Source organism: Chenopodium album, chromosome 17, assembly GCF_948465745.1.
Source record: "Chenopodium album chromosome 17, dcCheAlbu1.1, whole genome shotgun sequence".
NCBI classification, from domain to species: domain Eukaryota; kingdom Viridiplantae; phylum Streptophyta; class Magnoliopsida; order Caryophyllales; family Amaranthaceae; genus Chenopodium; species Chenopodium album.
This window is the reverse complement of record NC_137850.1, coordinates 43,354,559-43,369,666: the sequence shown is the minus strand read 5'-3', so window position 1 is coordinate 43,369,666 and position 15,108 is coordinate 43,354,559. Positions and strand designations below refer to the sequence as shown.

General features: G+C 32.6%; 2 protein-coding genes and 1 non-coding gene across 3 annotated transcripts; all 3 read left to right on the top strand.

The window, feature by feature from the left end:
- The first annotated feature begins 82 nt into the window (after positions 1-82).
- On the top strand, positions 83-2,653 carry LOC145589796 (transcription factor HHO6-like). The gene is made up of 5 exons (XM_081646483.1): positions 83-514; positions 852-1,096; positions 1,215-1,608; positions 1,962-2,038; positions 2,134-2,653. The coding sequence occupies exons 1-5, from the start codon at positions 301-303 to the stop codon at positions 2,407-2,409; spliced, it is 1,206 nt and encodes a 401-aa protein (XP_081502609.1). The 5' UTR covers positions 83-300; the 3' UTR covers positions 2,410-2,653.
- Positions 2,654-7,299: 4,646 nt separating this feature from the next.
- On the top strand, positions 7,300-10,718 carry LOC145588084 (la-related protein 6C-like). The gene is made up of 10 exons (XM_081644731.1): positions 7,300-7,797; positions 8,495-8,576; positions 8,684-8,778; positions 8,953-9,024; positions 9,261-9,340; positions 9,437-9,518; positions 9,609-9,656; positions 9,745-9,813; positions 9,929-10,072; positions 10,361-10,718. Exons 1-10 carry the CDS (start codon positions 7,300-7,302, stop codon positions 10,619-10,621), a joined length of 1,431 nt encoding a protein of 476 aa, XP_081500857.1. The 3' UTR covers positions 10,622-10,718.
- An 849-nt stretch (positions 10,719-11,567) lies between these two features.
- Positions 11,568-11,641, top strand: TRNAI-AAU (transfer RNA isoleucine (anticodon AAU)). The gene has a single exon. It is a non-coding gene; the product is annotated as a tRNA-Ile (tRNA).
- The last annotated feature ends 3,467 nt before the right edge of the window (positions 11,642-15,108 follow it).

The window sequence follows — 15,108 nt, the reverse complement described above, 5'->3', positions numbered from 1 at the left end:
TGAAAAATCGCCGATGCACCAAAACAGATTCTTCGCATTTCAATCCAACTTTCCAGCTTTTTCCCTAAACCACTCTTCTGCTCCCTTCATTTCATTTTATTTTAATTTTAATTTCAATTTCAATTTTCTCTCTCCTCTTTGATTCCATTTCTTGTCTTTCTCTCTCCTCTATTTATCACCTTCACTATCCCTTTCCTCCATTTCTGTACTTTAGCTTTTCATTCACTGAATCACAAATTTCATATTTCTCACCATTATTATTATTTTTATTATTTCCCAGAAAAAATAGGAAAATAAATAATGGGGTTGGTATGTCCTGAGCTGAGTTTAGATTTGAAACCGAGTTATGTTTCTGAAACGATTAATGGGTTTCTTAGTGAAGTTTCGATGATCGGTGATGTCTCTGAAAGATTAAATAAGGTTGATGGATTTGTCACCCAATTAGAAGCTGAATTAAACAAGATTGAAGTTTTTAAACGAGAACTTCCTCTTTGCATGCTTCTCTTAAAAGAGGGTGGGTTTTTATTTTAATCCGATTTCCGTTTTTATTTTATTCGGATGGAAATGATGTAGACGAGATTTGATCCGGGTACCCGTGTTAAGACTTTAACTAACTAAGCGAGTTTGTGTATCGTATTAAAATGGGATTTTATTGAAATGGGCTCCTTTTAATTCATATAATTTCTTGTTTGTGTTTTTGATTTTTTTCTGGGTTTGATAAATGTGGCTTAAAGTTGAAATTTTTTTGTTATTGTTTTTGTTACAGTTTTTTGTCTAATTTTGTTATTTTAGCTAAATATTGTTCTTAATGTTGTTAAACTGAAATTGATGAAGATGATGATTTTGTGCAGCAATTTCATATTTAAAGCAAGAATCATCACAATACAAGACAAGACATGCACATCAACCAGTTTTGGAAGAGTTTATTCCATTGAAAAAAGAGGCTGAAAACACGAAATTGAACAACAAAAGTGAGGATGATTCTGGGAAAGATAAGAAGAATTGGATGAGCTCTGTTCAACTATGGAATTCGCCTCACTTGATTCGCAATTCGAATTCAAACCAAGTTCAAAACCATGTTTCTGAATCACCAAAGGTAGCATTATCTTTGAATTGTATGCAATTTGGTTATACTTCTATAATTATGATCATAGATTAATTGATTGATTTGGGAATTGGGATTATATATTGATTAGATTATTATGTGTTTGCAGGAAGATGAGAAACAAAATCAAAATTTGGGGAGTGAAATACATGATCTTAGTAAAATTAGGGGAGGATCAAAAGGGTTTGTGCCCTTAGTTCATAATAATAATTACCCTACTAGTAATTTCCCTGAGTTAAGAAGGAAAGTGGATAAGGAGGATGTAAGTGTTTCAGGACTAACTTTGGTGGTTCCTGGAATGATCAATCATCTGGAAGAGGATTCCATTTCTAGGGTATTTAATCCTAAATTAGGGAGCACCCGGGTTTCGAATTCATCTCCCCCTGCTTCCATTGGACGGCCTTCCCATCAGCAGCCGTCTGCTCGGAAGCAGAGGAGATGTTGGTCACCTGAGTTGCATAGGAGATTTGTTGATGCCTTGACACAACTTGGTGGTCCACAAGGTAGTACACTTTCTTCATTCATGTATGATGTCAATACTGTTTTCATAATTCATATGAATGTGGTTTTAAAATCATTTGCTAATTTGTATTGGTGTTTGTTTCTTTTGAATTTGGGGTTAAATTATCAGTAGTTTTTGGTAGAGGTTCGAGTTTATTAGTTGGCTTCCTCCATCTTGTAAAGAACACAAGAATGTAAACTGTATTTTGTAAAGCTTTATAAGCATAGAAGTTTTGTTTAGGAAGGAGGAATTCATTTGGTTGAACATTTTGAGATTTATCATTAGTTCATTGTTTGATTGTTGGTTGTGGCAAAAACCTTGCATTAATGTGTGATTGTGACTATATGATTGCAGTGGCAACTCCAAAACAAATTCGAGAGCTGATGAGGGTGGATGGGCTAACAAATGATGAAGTTAAGAGCCATTTGCAAGTGAGTTTCGGACCCTTTTTGTGTAGTTTGTGATAATCTCTTTTGATGTCTTGTTGAGCATATCACTAAGATGCTGTCTACCCTACAATGTGCAGAAATACAGGCTTCATAGTAGACGAGTCCCGAGTGATTCAGGGAACAAAAATGGGCAGGCCTTGAGTGGTTCATGGACAGCTCAGGACCAGTACAGCGAATCCTCGAAGCCAAGCAGCTCGCAGTCTGCCTCACCCGAGGGTCCTCTACAGTTTCCAGGGCTTACAGGGTGTACCTCAACCACTGGAGGTGATAGCATGGACGATGAAGATGATGATAAATCCGAAAGCCATAGCTGGAAAGGTCATGCCCACAAAACAGGAAAGGATGATGTATAGTAAATGTATAACAACTACTACTAGATCAAGTTTTGGCAGATATAATTATACATGGAGAATTCCAAACAAGAACGAACATAGTACTTAAAGTTGATTATTATTACAGCCTAATAACCCGGGTTCGAGTTTATACTTGATAGAGGGCAATCTGGGATGGACTGATGAATTTTTGCAGGATTAGGAGTGTAGTTCCCTTGGATCTTGGCTCTGTATCTTCTTGAGTCATTGTTTTTAGTCTTTGTAATTTCGCCGGCTTAATTTTCAAGATCCAGGTGCGAACTAGAGAGTTTAGTGTGAAAACAGAACATTTTGGTGTTGGGGGGGGGGGGGGGGGGGTTGGGTGGCTAAGGCGCGGATCGTGCATTGTTGAAGTATTTTACAAGTATAGGTCGAACTTTTTGTTCATGTGTATGATGCTTTATTCTGTTTCACACCGACGGTGTAATTCAAATCGATAATGTGACAACTAAGTTTGGATATATCCGTACAACATCTGTTATATTTTCCGCGTAAATTAACAATAATTTGTTAGTTTACAGAATTCTATACTCAAAATGGGATCTAGATAGTTTTCTATGGATTATGTCAGATATTCTGAGCAATGGTATATTGGTTGATGTCAGTTCTGGTTGATAAAAAAGGTATTCGAGCCAATAGGAGATTGCCATGAGGTCCATGATGCGTGATAGTGTACTTATTGGCGTGAAATAGGTGGAATGGACAATTTTAAAAGTTGACTATATACAGTTGACACCTGTATTTTTTATTTTTAATTTGAGTTAGATAGAATCCCTATTGTTTGCTAGTAGTATCTTCAAAGTTGTAAGACTTTAGGTAACCCATAGAATTAAAATTAAAACTTAGAGTTTGTTCATTCAGTTTAGTTCAATTCAATTCAATTTCTAATTTTTTTTCTCATATAATATTCATTTCAACTCTATTCAGTTCAGTTTAATAAATGTAAACAAACCCTTAAAGTGTAAGACTTATTAGCGGGCGGACCTAAAAAAAATTTCACTAAACCGTCTCATACATTAGACCTATAAGCACTCCGTATTCTGAAGAATTCAAAAACTTTAAAGTTGTAAAACTATTTGAGAATGAAATTGAAAAATAATTCACTTAATACTCGATAATTGTCCACATCATATAGACATAGGACACTATTTGTATCTCGCTCCATTAGAATATTAGCCTGTGTATAACATGTGTCGTATGACTATATTAGGGATTGATGTGAGAATTCGAGTGAAATATTTATTGTATAAATCTTAATATTTAGGTGCCACACAAGACACAAACATATTTTGTTCAAAGGCAGTTAGAATTTAGAAAGTCTAGTTAGTCAATATGCTAAATTCCTTCCTTGCGTTGGAGGGCTGAAAATTGCATTGAGTGGATCGGATTCTCTATACCTTTTGAATAGCCACCAACCCATGATGCATACAAGTTTAACTTGTATTGGAAGGCTGTATTTTTAATTTCCATAGTTGCTTTCTCTAAAAAAGTTTTTCTACAATAAGATATTAATTAAATAGTTATAGATTCATTTGTCCCTACATAATGATATTTGAAACCATTTCTAAATCAAATTATAATTGGTTACTACATTGTGAAAATTTGAGCTGTTTCTAAATCATATTTATAATTATAATTGGCTACTGAATTATGAGATTATGAACCTTTTCTAAGCAAAATCATATGTATAATTTGAACCATCTTTAATAAATTTTTAACTGTTTTTTTTTTTTTTTTTTTTTTTTTTTAATAAAATCATATTTGTAATCGAAGCTAAATTTCAATTAAACACTAATGTTATCATTCATTATGAAAATCTCATATCGGTAAAGAGAAAATTCTAAAAAATAACTTATGAAACTCTTAAAAATTGACCTAATATAACCCCTTTTTTCTAAGCCTATTGTGTGGAGGCCTTAATAAACTAATTATATTCAAGTGTATAAAATACTAAATTTTGAATAAGAAGTTTACGTTATTGACACCAATATACCACCAAGACAAAGCAATCTCATTTTGACTATTATACCTTTTTTAATCATATTTAATAGATCTCATTGAAAATAAATCATCCATCAATCCATCATAAAAGCTACACGTAAAGAAGATGAATGAAAAAGCATGTCTTAAAAGGCATTATTATTTTATAAAGTAATTGACAAGTAACATCATTGTCTACCTATGAGCACCCGGGGGATGTTTCATGAATAAACCTTTGATAATTAAATTGTGATGCTTCTATCCTAATTATGCAAACAAAGCACTCATAGGTTGAAGCTATATGCATTTTTATGTATCTTAATTATTTGGGTAATAAACTTTAGTATGCTTGTTCAATTGTTAGAATCACGGTCGTATATAGTTAGATACAGTCGTACAAGTGTTATCAAGTATGCCATTTCATATTGAAAATGAAGACGATAACTTTTAGTTTGAATCAAATTGGCTACTCCTTTCACATCCAAGCCAACTGATTGAATATGAAACTTTATTTGATTTAAGTTTGTGGGCTTTTCTCTCATTCATCCATCCACTCCTTATAAGCCTGTAAAGCTCATAATCAATTTTACAAGACTTATTTCCTCTATCAAGAATTAGTTATCACAGCATATCAAGATATCACAGTCAAAATTATGACGTAATATAATTATACATAATTATCTACGTACTCATAATAAATGATCCATGGTAGCATACCTATAAAATATCCAACCCCCTCTCTATCACTTAGCTAGGTTACGTAGAGATATGTACGGAAATCTAATCAATCGAGCTAAGAAACGTTGTAGATTTTTAACAACTTTTCCAATTCTTTAATAGTATACGTAATTGTAATAGTTACTACACCTAACTAGGGATATAAAACGTTAAAAATGAATCATGCAAGACAAACCAATCACACTCACAAAGCTTAATGATGGGTGTAGTAGGAGGTTGGAGAATCTTTGAGACAAGATACAATGGACCCTACAAATATATAAGATAATAAGGGGCCATTAATACAATAATTTAATAGAGTGAAACATGTGAATGAAAATGATGGAATTTATAATCACTACTTCTCAAATTGATTTTTCTTGCATTTACGATTTTATTTAGTCATGGGTTTTCTATTAATAATACAATGAATGAATTGTTCAGTAAGATATCATTCAGGTAGTTGGACTCATAAACTCATTACATTATTATGAGTTTATCAATTGGCCCATTCCGTTATGTTTGTTGCCTATGAATCTATAATCTTCTAGTTTTATGTTTTATAGAAAGGAGACGTATCCTACTAATCGAATCAATATGAGAAGAAAATAAGGGAATTGTTAGTGTCAAGTACACCAGCCAATTTATATATTTGTGTTTATATTTCCAATATGATATACTACCCCCATTACAGGTTATGTGTAACGATTAGACATTTTCCTTCTCTGCTTTATGTCAAATCGTTGCACATAACCTGTAATGGAGGTAGTAATAAATTTAGTTGATTGATTTGCCTAAGTGCTAAGGTTTTACAATGGGTATATATTCTAGAAATTTGGTGATTTAAATAAAAAGAGAGATCTTGTATGTTTAGTAGACATATCCGTTTATTTGGATATGTATTTAAATGTAGATGTTCTTAGACATCAATCAACTATATGTCTCCATACTTTGATTTCAATGGCTAAAATTTCATCAATAGTTTCGAATACATTGCTAAATGACTCCACTCCTGCGCATATTATAACCATCCACTTGTATAAACTATACAGATTTCTACTGTGTGAACCAATCAAGATTCGTGGATGGTGGGCTAGGCCGGGAACACAATTTGTGAATTGAAATTATAAGTTCAAGCCTTATCATTTAATTTACTTATATTTAAGCGTAACAAGTCTTGACAATTGACCCGTGTGATGTATTTAAGTTTTTCAAATGGAACTTTTCAAATTAACTAACATAATAAAATATCATAAAATTGAAAGAGTGGATTACAAAATGAAATTTTTCTACGACTTAATCATTTATTTTTTCAATCTTTCCATCTATCGTGTATAAAATTCTTTTCAATTGGATTTAGTACACCATTTGTGTCTCCAGTGTATGGATCGAATTAAAAGTCTATATTTGTCTATATGTTTAAATTCTAGCTTTGAGTCAATGTTAATAACATTTCATATTATATAAAATTAAATATAATGGAATCTTTTTTGAGGGGATAAAAATAATGGAATCTAAAATTACTTTTTATAATTTATCATAACAAAAAATAGTCAAAATTTGAAAACTTTGGCTACATTAATAGGTGAGAAAAAGTTATGAAACACAAAAAATGTCTAAAGTTTATTACGAGTAGAAACTTGTAATATTGTTATTAGTCAAGGATTTGCTTTTGTATCTTTATATATTTGGAGTGATCAAAATTGGTTTCATTAGTGGAATTTTTTGATAAATTAGCAATATTGAAAAATGAAAAATAGAAGGTTGAAAATGAGTGGTCAAAATACTCATAAGGCAAGAGTTTCGGGGGGTTTGTGTGTGAGGAAAACACACAAAGAATGTAAGGGAACTAATAGATGACAGATGCTTATAAATGGGACTAGAAACGTGGATGAAATGTCGAAATTTTTTTGACCCAAAAAAAAAAAAAAAAAAAAAAATTTCGACATTAATTACTGTTACTAAACTCATGGGCATCCCTCTAGATCGAAAAATTATTATATGGTCCCGAACTATTACTCCCTCTTAACAATAGTTAAGATTAAGAGCACGGAAATATGTTAGAGTAAAAAATACCTAACAAATTTTTGTACGTGCATTATTTGATCATTCATTAGGAATTAGAGAAGAGAAAAAAGCCCTTAATAACACAAAAAAAAGTTGTTTGGAGTTAGAATGGCACAAGAACAAATGAAGAGGAGTCCGGAAAAAGAAATAAAAAGTGGCGGAGGAAGTGTTAGTATTAGTAGTGATAGTAACAAAGATAACGGACGTGGTGGAGGAGGCGGAGGCGGAGGAGACGGGGGGTTCAAATTCAATGCACAAGCGGCGGGATTTGTGCCAAGGTCATACACTACTACTAGTTGTTATGGCAATCATCAAATGTTATTGACGGGGTATTTTTACCCGTGTGTGCAATTTTTGCAAGACGGGGATCATGTTATGGGAACCCCGTCTACGGATTGGTACTATGTTAGTCCTTCGCCCCCTCCTTCCCCTCATAATAATAATAATAATAATAATAATAATAATAATAACGACGACGATAATAGTAACGGTTTGAGTCCGGTACACCCGTCCAACTTCTCCAATTCTCCAACTTCCCAATCTCAATCTAGCTTGTCTCGGTCGAATTCCCTCAATGGTGATCTACATCAAAAGATCGTGAAACAGGTTAGAATTAATTTTGTATCGTTTATAACAAGGCCTTAATTTCAATGTTTACATCATGTTTGTATTATGTTTGATCATCTACATTGCTCAATTGATATGGTACGTGTTACGTTTTTGTTTTTCATACAATCTTGTTGTTTATTCATTGTTAGGGACGAATAAACAATTTGTACATATAACATAATCATGCGCTATATTTGTATGAATGTAACTTTAAAGTGGAGAATTATCGATTTTGATTCTTTATGAAAACAAGTTTTTGCATGAATGTTGCATTTAGCGATAGTATTGTCTAAGGTTATGCATAAGTTTTTGAAAGGCGGAATATTGATGATTATATTGTAAGGTATACAAAACTTACGAGTTTAGAATTCCGTAAGATGATACTCTAAAAGCAAATAATAGTGTGTCGATATTTTAAAAAGAACAGTACATCCTAAATGCATTCCATAATTTGTTTGCCTATATTACTCTGATTGCTATAATTCTACATATTAACTAATGTGGACATTATGGTGCTGTTTTTCTTATTCTACTGAGATTAGTGGCATAAACATATGTAATCGAATTGCAATACATTACTAGATTTGGCTATTTGTCGGTTCAATTGCAACATTGTCGTAACACAGTACAGATTGAGAGTTTGAGACTCGAAAGATAAGAATGATCGATTCTTGTTTTCGATGTAACGTGGCAGGTGGAATACCTATTCAGTGATTTGAGTTTGATGGCAAATGATACAATGGCAAAACATGTAAGCAAAGACCCTGAAGGTTATGGTAAGCACCAACATTACAAAATTAGTCCTGTTTTTTTTTTTTTTTTTTTTTTTTTTTTCCTAAGAAAAGGCCAATTCTTAAAGTCATTCATGTGTTACATATCGTAGTTCCTATTCCTGTCATTGCATCTATGAAGAAGATTAAAGCCCTTGTTACCGACCACCATATGCTCGTCCAAGCACTTCGCTCATCTACCAAACTTGTTAGTCTTAATCTCTCATTACTCACTCCTACTTAGCATATGCATGTTCTGTTCTAATGTAAATAGTCTAAGAAAGTCTACTGTAAAATATATTTTTTAAGTAATTCTTTAATTTTTGTTTATGTACTGATGATTTTTGGGTTGGGTGTTTATTAATATGGAATATTTTCTAAGGTTGTAAGTAAGGAAAACAAGAAGGTCAAAAGAAGAAGCCCCTTTACAGAAAGTTACAGAGATGAGCTTCAGGTACTGATTGTATATTTCTCCCTGTAGATCATATATTGATTGTCTATAGCTGCATCGAATTTGAACAATTAATTCGACATATTTTCCATGTTTGTAAGGATTTGTCTATGTTTCCACTTTAGCTATTCTGTTTTCCAGAATCTTGATTAGCAAAGTACGCGAGAAACTTTCTAGTTACGTATTGAATGTAGACCCTATGATAGATGAAACTTATGATTCGGGGTTTGTTTTTGCAGTGTCGTACTGTAATGGTTGAGAATTTGCCTGATGATCATTCTTACCAGAACCTTGAGAAAATATTTAGTGTAGTTGGCAGGTCAGTACCTAACTATGTGTTAATCTTGCTACATTTTTATTAGCAATGTTTAGTAGTAGTACACACATAATGGTTCTTTGAATTTTGCATAAGCAGTGTGAAGGCCATCAGGCTATGCCATCCCCCGGAAGCTAATCCTTCTCGGTCCAAAAACGAAGCTATTATCATTAGTAATAAGGTAGAGATAATTTTTGCTACATGCTTAATTCAAGAGATTATTGATATATAAGGATGGCTAAGTATATGACTTTTGTGTTTGTAATGACAGCTTCATGCACTTGTAGAGTATGAGAATGCCGAATTTGCAGAAAAGGCGGTATATGTTTATACTCCCTTACTTTGTATAGTGTATGTAACAGCCTATTTCATTCTGCCTCATCTAAAATTTTGATTCACATCTCTAGGCTGAAAAGTTGACTGACGAGAGAGATTGGAGAAAAGGACTGCGAGTTAGGGTCATGCAACGACGCACGGTATATATGCTGATCAATAGCTTCAGCACACTATTATTTACTTTCAAAATTTTGCAGATGTATAGATATATCATGGTACATCTTACTATACAATCTCTGAACTTGAAATTTGCAGCCAAAATCTATCCTGAAGACCAGAAAGTCGGACTTTGATCTGCTTACTGATGATGATGAATCGACACATGGTGAATCGCCTAAAGAAATCTCCCAACCAAATGGTTCAGAATTGGTTAAAGAAAACAGTCTTGTAAGTAATAATGTAACATTCCTTTACTAGTAATAGATATTGATAAGAACATCATAAATACGCGACAATTAAACAACTCCTAACAACAAAGCTAAAATTGACAATCGCATCTGTTAATGTTCTGTTCTCAGTTTATTTATGCTGAACTTGACTTATTTGGCTAAAATTGTTTACATTTGCTGAAACTTTTTAAATAAGGCGAGGAGAACAGAATCTAACATGACACGGTAAATACTGTCTTAGATAGAATTTCGAGTAATTATTACATTACAGATGATTAGTTACATACTCTGATTGCAGGGTGAAGAAAGTTCTGGTGTCAAAAAAAAATTGGCATCTCCACGTGGGCGTGCTAAAACCAAAGGACGAGCTGTTCAAAGTCTAAATGATCGTGGCTTGCTTTCTTCCCCCACACATTCAATTGGTGTCTCGCAATTTGATACATTAACAACAAAGCTAATCAACAAGGGACCGCGAATGCCTGATGGCACAAGAGGCTTCACTATGGGACGAGGGAAACCGATTATAACTTCCTCGACTCCAAGCTCACCTGTGGGGTGAAACATAGATAACAATGATATGTAATTCGGTTGTTGGTTCATTCTTTTGTTTGCTAAGAAGTCCATTTATTAGTCGAGTATGTTGAGATTGATTACTATATAACCATCAAAAAAGAAACAAAAAGAACAAAAAAAAAAAAAAAAAAAAATGAAAACAAATTTTAAATATGCAACACAATTTGTAAGACAGGGTTCTTGATGAACTTCTAGGGCTGATATTACTTGATAATAAGATTTCGCATTCTTTCTATTTGCTTTAATTCTTTGGTGTTGTTTCTTGTTCTGTACTATGCATGCTTGATTAATGGTAAAAGAGGTTGTCGAATATTAAGACGAATTATAGAGTGGCTGTGGAAAGCCATTAGTACATCTGTACTTTGAGTTGCTTTAAGCCATAACCAAGATCGATAGCCTAACTAACATCTAGCATCAAACACGCAGCTAAGAATCAAAGGATGATGTTATAGGTCGAATACTAACAGATGATTTTTAGTTTCGTCATTATTACTGAAATAAAAAGAACCATATAAATAAGGGCACGAATCAACCTTGTTGAGAAAGAGCGTAAGAAAAAAATAAACATTAAATTTAGACTAACTTAAAGCATTTTAGAAAGGCCAAAATCTTAAATCTCAATATACATGAAACTCGACAGTAATAGTCATGTGACTCACCATCAATGACTCACCATCAAAGAGGCAAATTTATTTCAGTTCTTTTTAATTTGCTCATTTATCATTTTTGTCCTTTAGAAAATTATGTACAAATTATTTGCATTTACGTATTTTTTCTTTAGATAATCTTACATTGTACGTTGATGTTTAATTATGGAATCAAAATTTTTAATCTTAATTATATTCTCATTTGGAACGTATTTATTAAGATGTGTAAGAAATATTAACAAAACAAAAGATTAATATTTAAATGGTTCAATTATTATTCAACAAGGCCCATTAGCTCAGTTGGTTAGAGCGTGGTGCTAATAACGCCAAGGCCGCAGGTTCGACCCCTGCATGGGCCAATGTTTTTAATTTTTTTGGTTTAAATCCTTGTATTGTTCAAATGTCCCACTCTCATGCGTAATTAATTAGTCTTATCACGGATTAGTTTGGTACGATGTTATGAGATAAAAACAAGATATAATGTCTACTAAAATCCTTTACATTATTACATACATGCATTCAAATAGATCTCAACTATTAACACAATTTTTGATACACGTGTATAAAATAAACAATTCAACTACAAGGCGAAAATGATTGATATGAGCAATAGAGGGATATACATACCATAGAGTATCCATGCCAAGAAGTGTCTTGATCTTGCTTAAAATGTTCAATTTATTATACCATTTAAATGTCGATCAAATCACAAGTAAATTTAATGTCGAAAATTAAATATCATACAAAAACCACATATATATAATATCTAAGTCAAAAAAATTTATTCACATCACAATCAATCATACTATCATATTCATGGTGTTCTCATCTTTAATTGCATGCTAATTATTCAAGCTAAGGAGCAATGCAAAAAGAGTACGTCGGTGCTTGTTTGGTTGGACAAATGCGCAGGTGGTCCTTTTGACCTTGTCTTATTTGATGGCGATTGCCCAAACTAAGACAAAATATTGGCTATTTGGTTGACAAAAACTTCTGACATATATATGACCTTTGAGCATCTAACAAAATTTTCTCCATGAAGTAAGTGCTAAGTTTGTATGTTAGCTAGGTTATGTTTATGTATTGCTAATTGGAGCTTTAATTTGAACAATGTACTCCGCAATCTATCACACACCAAATGAGTATATGACTTGAGCAAAACATAGGTGATTTAGCAATTGATTTGTAATCGTATGGTGAATCGAAATATGTTGGGTGAATTCAAATATGTGGATCAACCGTAGCACCCAATGAAATAATATGTGTAGGTAATCATATTTTGATGAACTAGTATGACTGTTACACATGACAGTAAGTGTGACATTTTATATGGTTCTTATTGTTTCATAACAAAAGGCTAAACATAACCAAGTGTCTTTCTTAAAGGTTGGTGTGTCTCTCATAAATTAGAGACTCTAGAGTCTTGAGAGGTTGGAACTATATATCTAATTTGCCTTTTAACTAGTTGGCTATGAAGTATGAACGTGCCTGCTTTCGTTATTGATTCAAGATCATTTTAAGCCTTATGTGATCAACTAGTGAGTGTATATGAATTCAAATAAATTTTGACAACCTAAAAAAACATTCTCTATCATCACTTGAATTTTTGACATCGATCTCAAACATCTAAATAAAAGCCCCTAAAAGGTTCGATATCGTGTATTATCGTATTATAAAGACTTTATTCTGCCTCTAATAAATATTTTGAAATTCAGTAGTATTAGGCATCGAGATACTTCCTACACCCAAGAGACTTATTTGGTGGCTGAAATCATCTAACATTTGCCTTTCACGAAAAACTCTATATGAAACTGTTCCATTTATGACTTTGCGATTAAAGTAACTAATACTAGTATTTTAAGTAATAATCATAAAACAAAGACATCCTCCTTAAAGTAAATTCATTTATTTTTTTTCTTGGGTTGATTGAACCATCATTCACCAAATGTCTGAAAAAGGTATATTTTCCCCCCTAAGAAATGGCAAGAATTAGCTAAACATTCGAGCTAAAAAAAAAAAAAAAAAAGAAGCCGGCAAAACATAGGTTAATTGGGCTAAAAAGGAGTGCGTAAAAAGCAAAGCTACTTGAGAGTTGAGACCAACGACTTGGTAGTGTGTACTAAAACATAAACAAAGACATCTCGATTTCTCTAACCCTTGTCTTACTCATGCTTGGCTTTTCCATGCTTATTTACTTGTTTTATTTTCCTCTTTTTTCTCAGCCTGTATTTTGTCAGATTCTTGTCTATGGTGTTTTATTCTTGGACCTCCATTTTCATTCCTTGCCTATGGCGTAGAAGATTGGAGTGAATGTCTAAGCGGGTGGGGTTCGGGTTTGGTTTTAGATCGATTTCAAGTCTGATTAGAGGTCGCAATTGGATCTTTTGGACAGGTTTGGGTCAAGTCATATTCGGGTAAAACTTCGGGTTGGGTTAGGGCATTTACAGGTTTATTAACAATATGCTTATCTTAATAAATTAATAGGTCGGACCAGCAGGTTAGGTATGAATCTGGATAAAACAATGATTTTAGATAAAATTTAAGGTAGGGTAATAAAATATGAGTCAATTTTGTCAGGTCTACTCATATTAAATTTTACTACAAGGGGAAAAATGTTAGATAATCTGTAATAATAAAATTATAAAAACCCCAAATATGTGTTTTTTTAGACTAATCTATCTATTGGTCGGTTTTGGTTTAGATTTCTCTTATAATTGTTAGACCGGTTTAAGTATAATATCATTTGCTAAAGAATCCATATGATTAAACTTCTCTAAAATATGGGCCTTTCTCTTCTATAGTTTATCCTAATTAAATTTACTTGTTATAATATGTAATGTAGCCAAATTAAATACGACTCCCATTAATTATAGATCAAATAAAAGAAACTTGACTAATTAAAGAAACCCTAAAAAAATAAAAAGGAAGAAAAGGTTGAGGTGATGAGCTCGATTTCAGCACATAAAGTTGCAACTTTTTTGACTTATAATAAAGCAACTTATGGGTGGAAATAATTTAGTTATGCTTAGATCAGTGTTTGGGACCTATGCACCTCTCTTGGTTCAAACATAGTGCGGTTGGCAATAATTCATGTTTTGGGCTCTTTCTTTCTTTATAACCCAGGAATGGTAAAAAAACTTTAAGGACTTACGTTAATTTTTAGGTACGTTTTCTATTGAGGTTGAGTTTGTTCGTGTTCCTTCCAATCGTTTAAAAGTTAAACTAGCTAAAGGTGTTATTTGAAAAGCTCATCGGATACTTAAATTATTACTTAATGACATCGCATGTCTTAAATAGATGTTTTTCTCTTGAGAAAAATCATATAATGTACTAGATGTGTTATTATAATGACATATCTACACTAAAGATATCGAGTATAATGTGTCTAGACTATATGTATGTGTGTGTATGTGTGATCAATTTCAATTCATGTATGGTATATGTTTCGAAAGGTGAAAAGAATTTGTATGATTTGAGATTTAACTATTACTCTATTAGTAGGTAAATTTGTATTAGAAGGATTTTTCAGTTGAACATAACATGTTTAAGTTTAGAGACACTCATACCCACCAAAGAGGAAGAAGCAACATCGGATACTCGAAAAATGAGAGTATACAACAGTTAAGATTAGTAAGGTAGGCAAAGAACATTTAATAGTTGACAGAGGATGATACTTGAATTTGGCATTACTAGTATGAAGTCCCCACTAGTGCAACAGGTTATACTTGTAGAAATTGAAGGTCAGGTGATACTTTTGCAATATAGTGACCCAATTTTGTTATACTTGTACAACTTACTCTCTTATTTCGTACTCAGTATTGATTTG

Bases quoted from the DNA above. Each gene is read 5' to 3' on its own strand.
- LOC145589796 (XM_081646483.1), top strand. From the start codon at position 301: ATGGGGTTGGTATGTCCTGAGCTGAGTTTAGATTTGAAACCGAGTTAT. The intron at 1,097-1,214 runs GTAGCATTATCT...ATGTGTTTGCAG, and splicing joins ATGTTTCTGAATCACCAAAG to GAAGATGAGAAACAAAATCA. The intron at 1,609-1,961 runs GTAGTACACTTT...ATATGATTGCAG, and splicing joins ACAACTTGGTGGTCCACAAG to TGGCAACTCCAAAACAAATT.
- LOC145588084 (XM_081644731.1), top strand. From the start codon at position 7,300: ATGGCACAAGAACAAATGAAGAGGAGTCCGGAAAAAGAAATAAAAAGT. The intron at 8,779-8,952 runs GTTAGTCTTAAT...ATATTTTCTAAG, and splicing joins TTCGCTCATCTACCAAACTT to GTTGTAAGTAAGGAAAACAA. The intron at 9,814-9,928 runs GTATATATGCTG...TGAAATTTGCAG, and splicing joins GGGTCATGCAACGACGCACG to CCAAAATCTATCCTGAAGAC.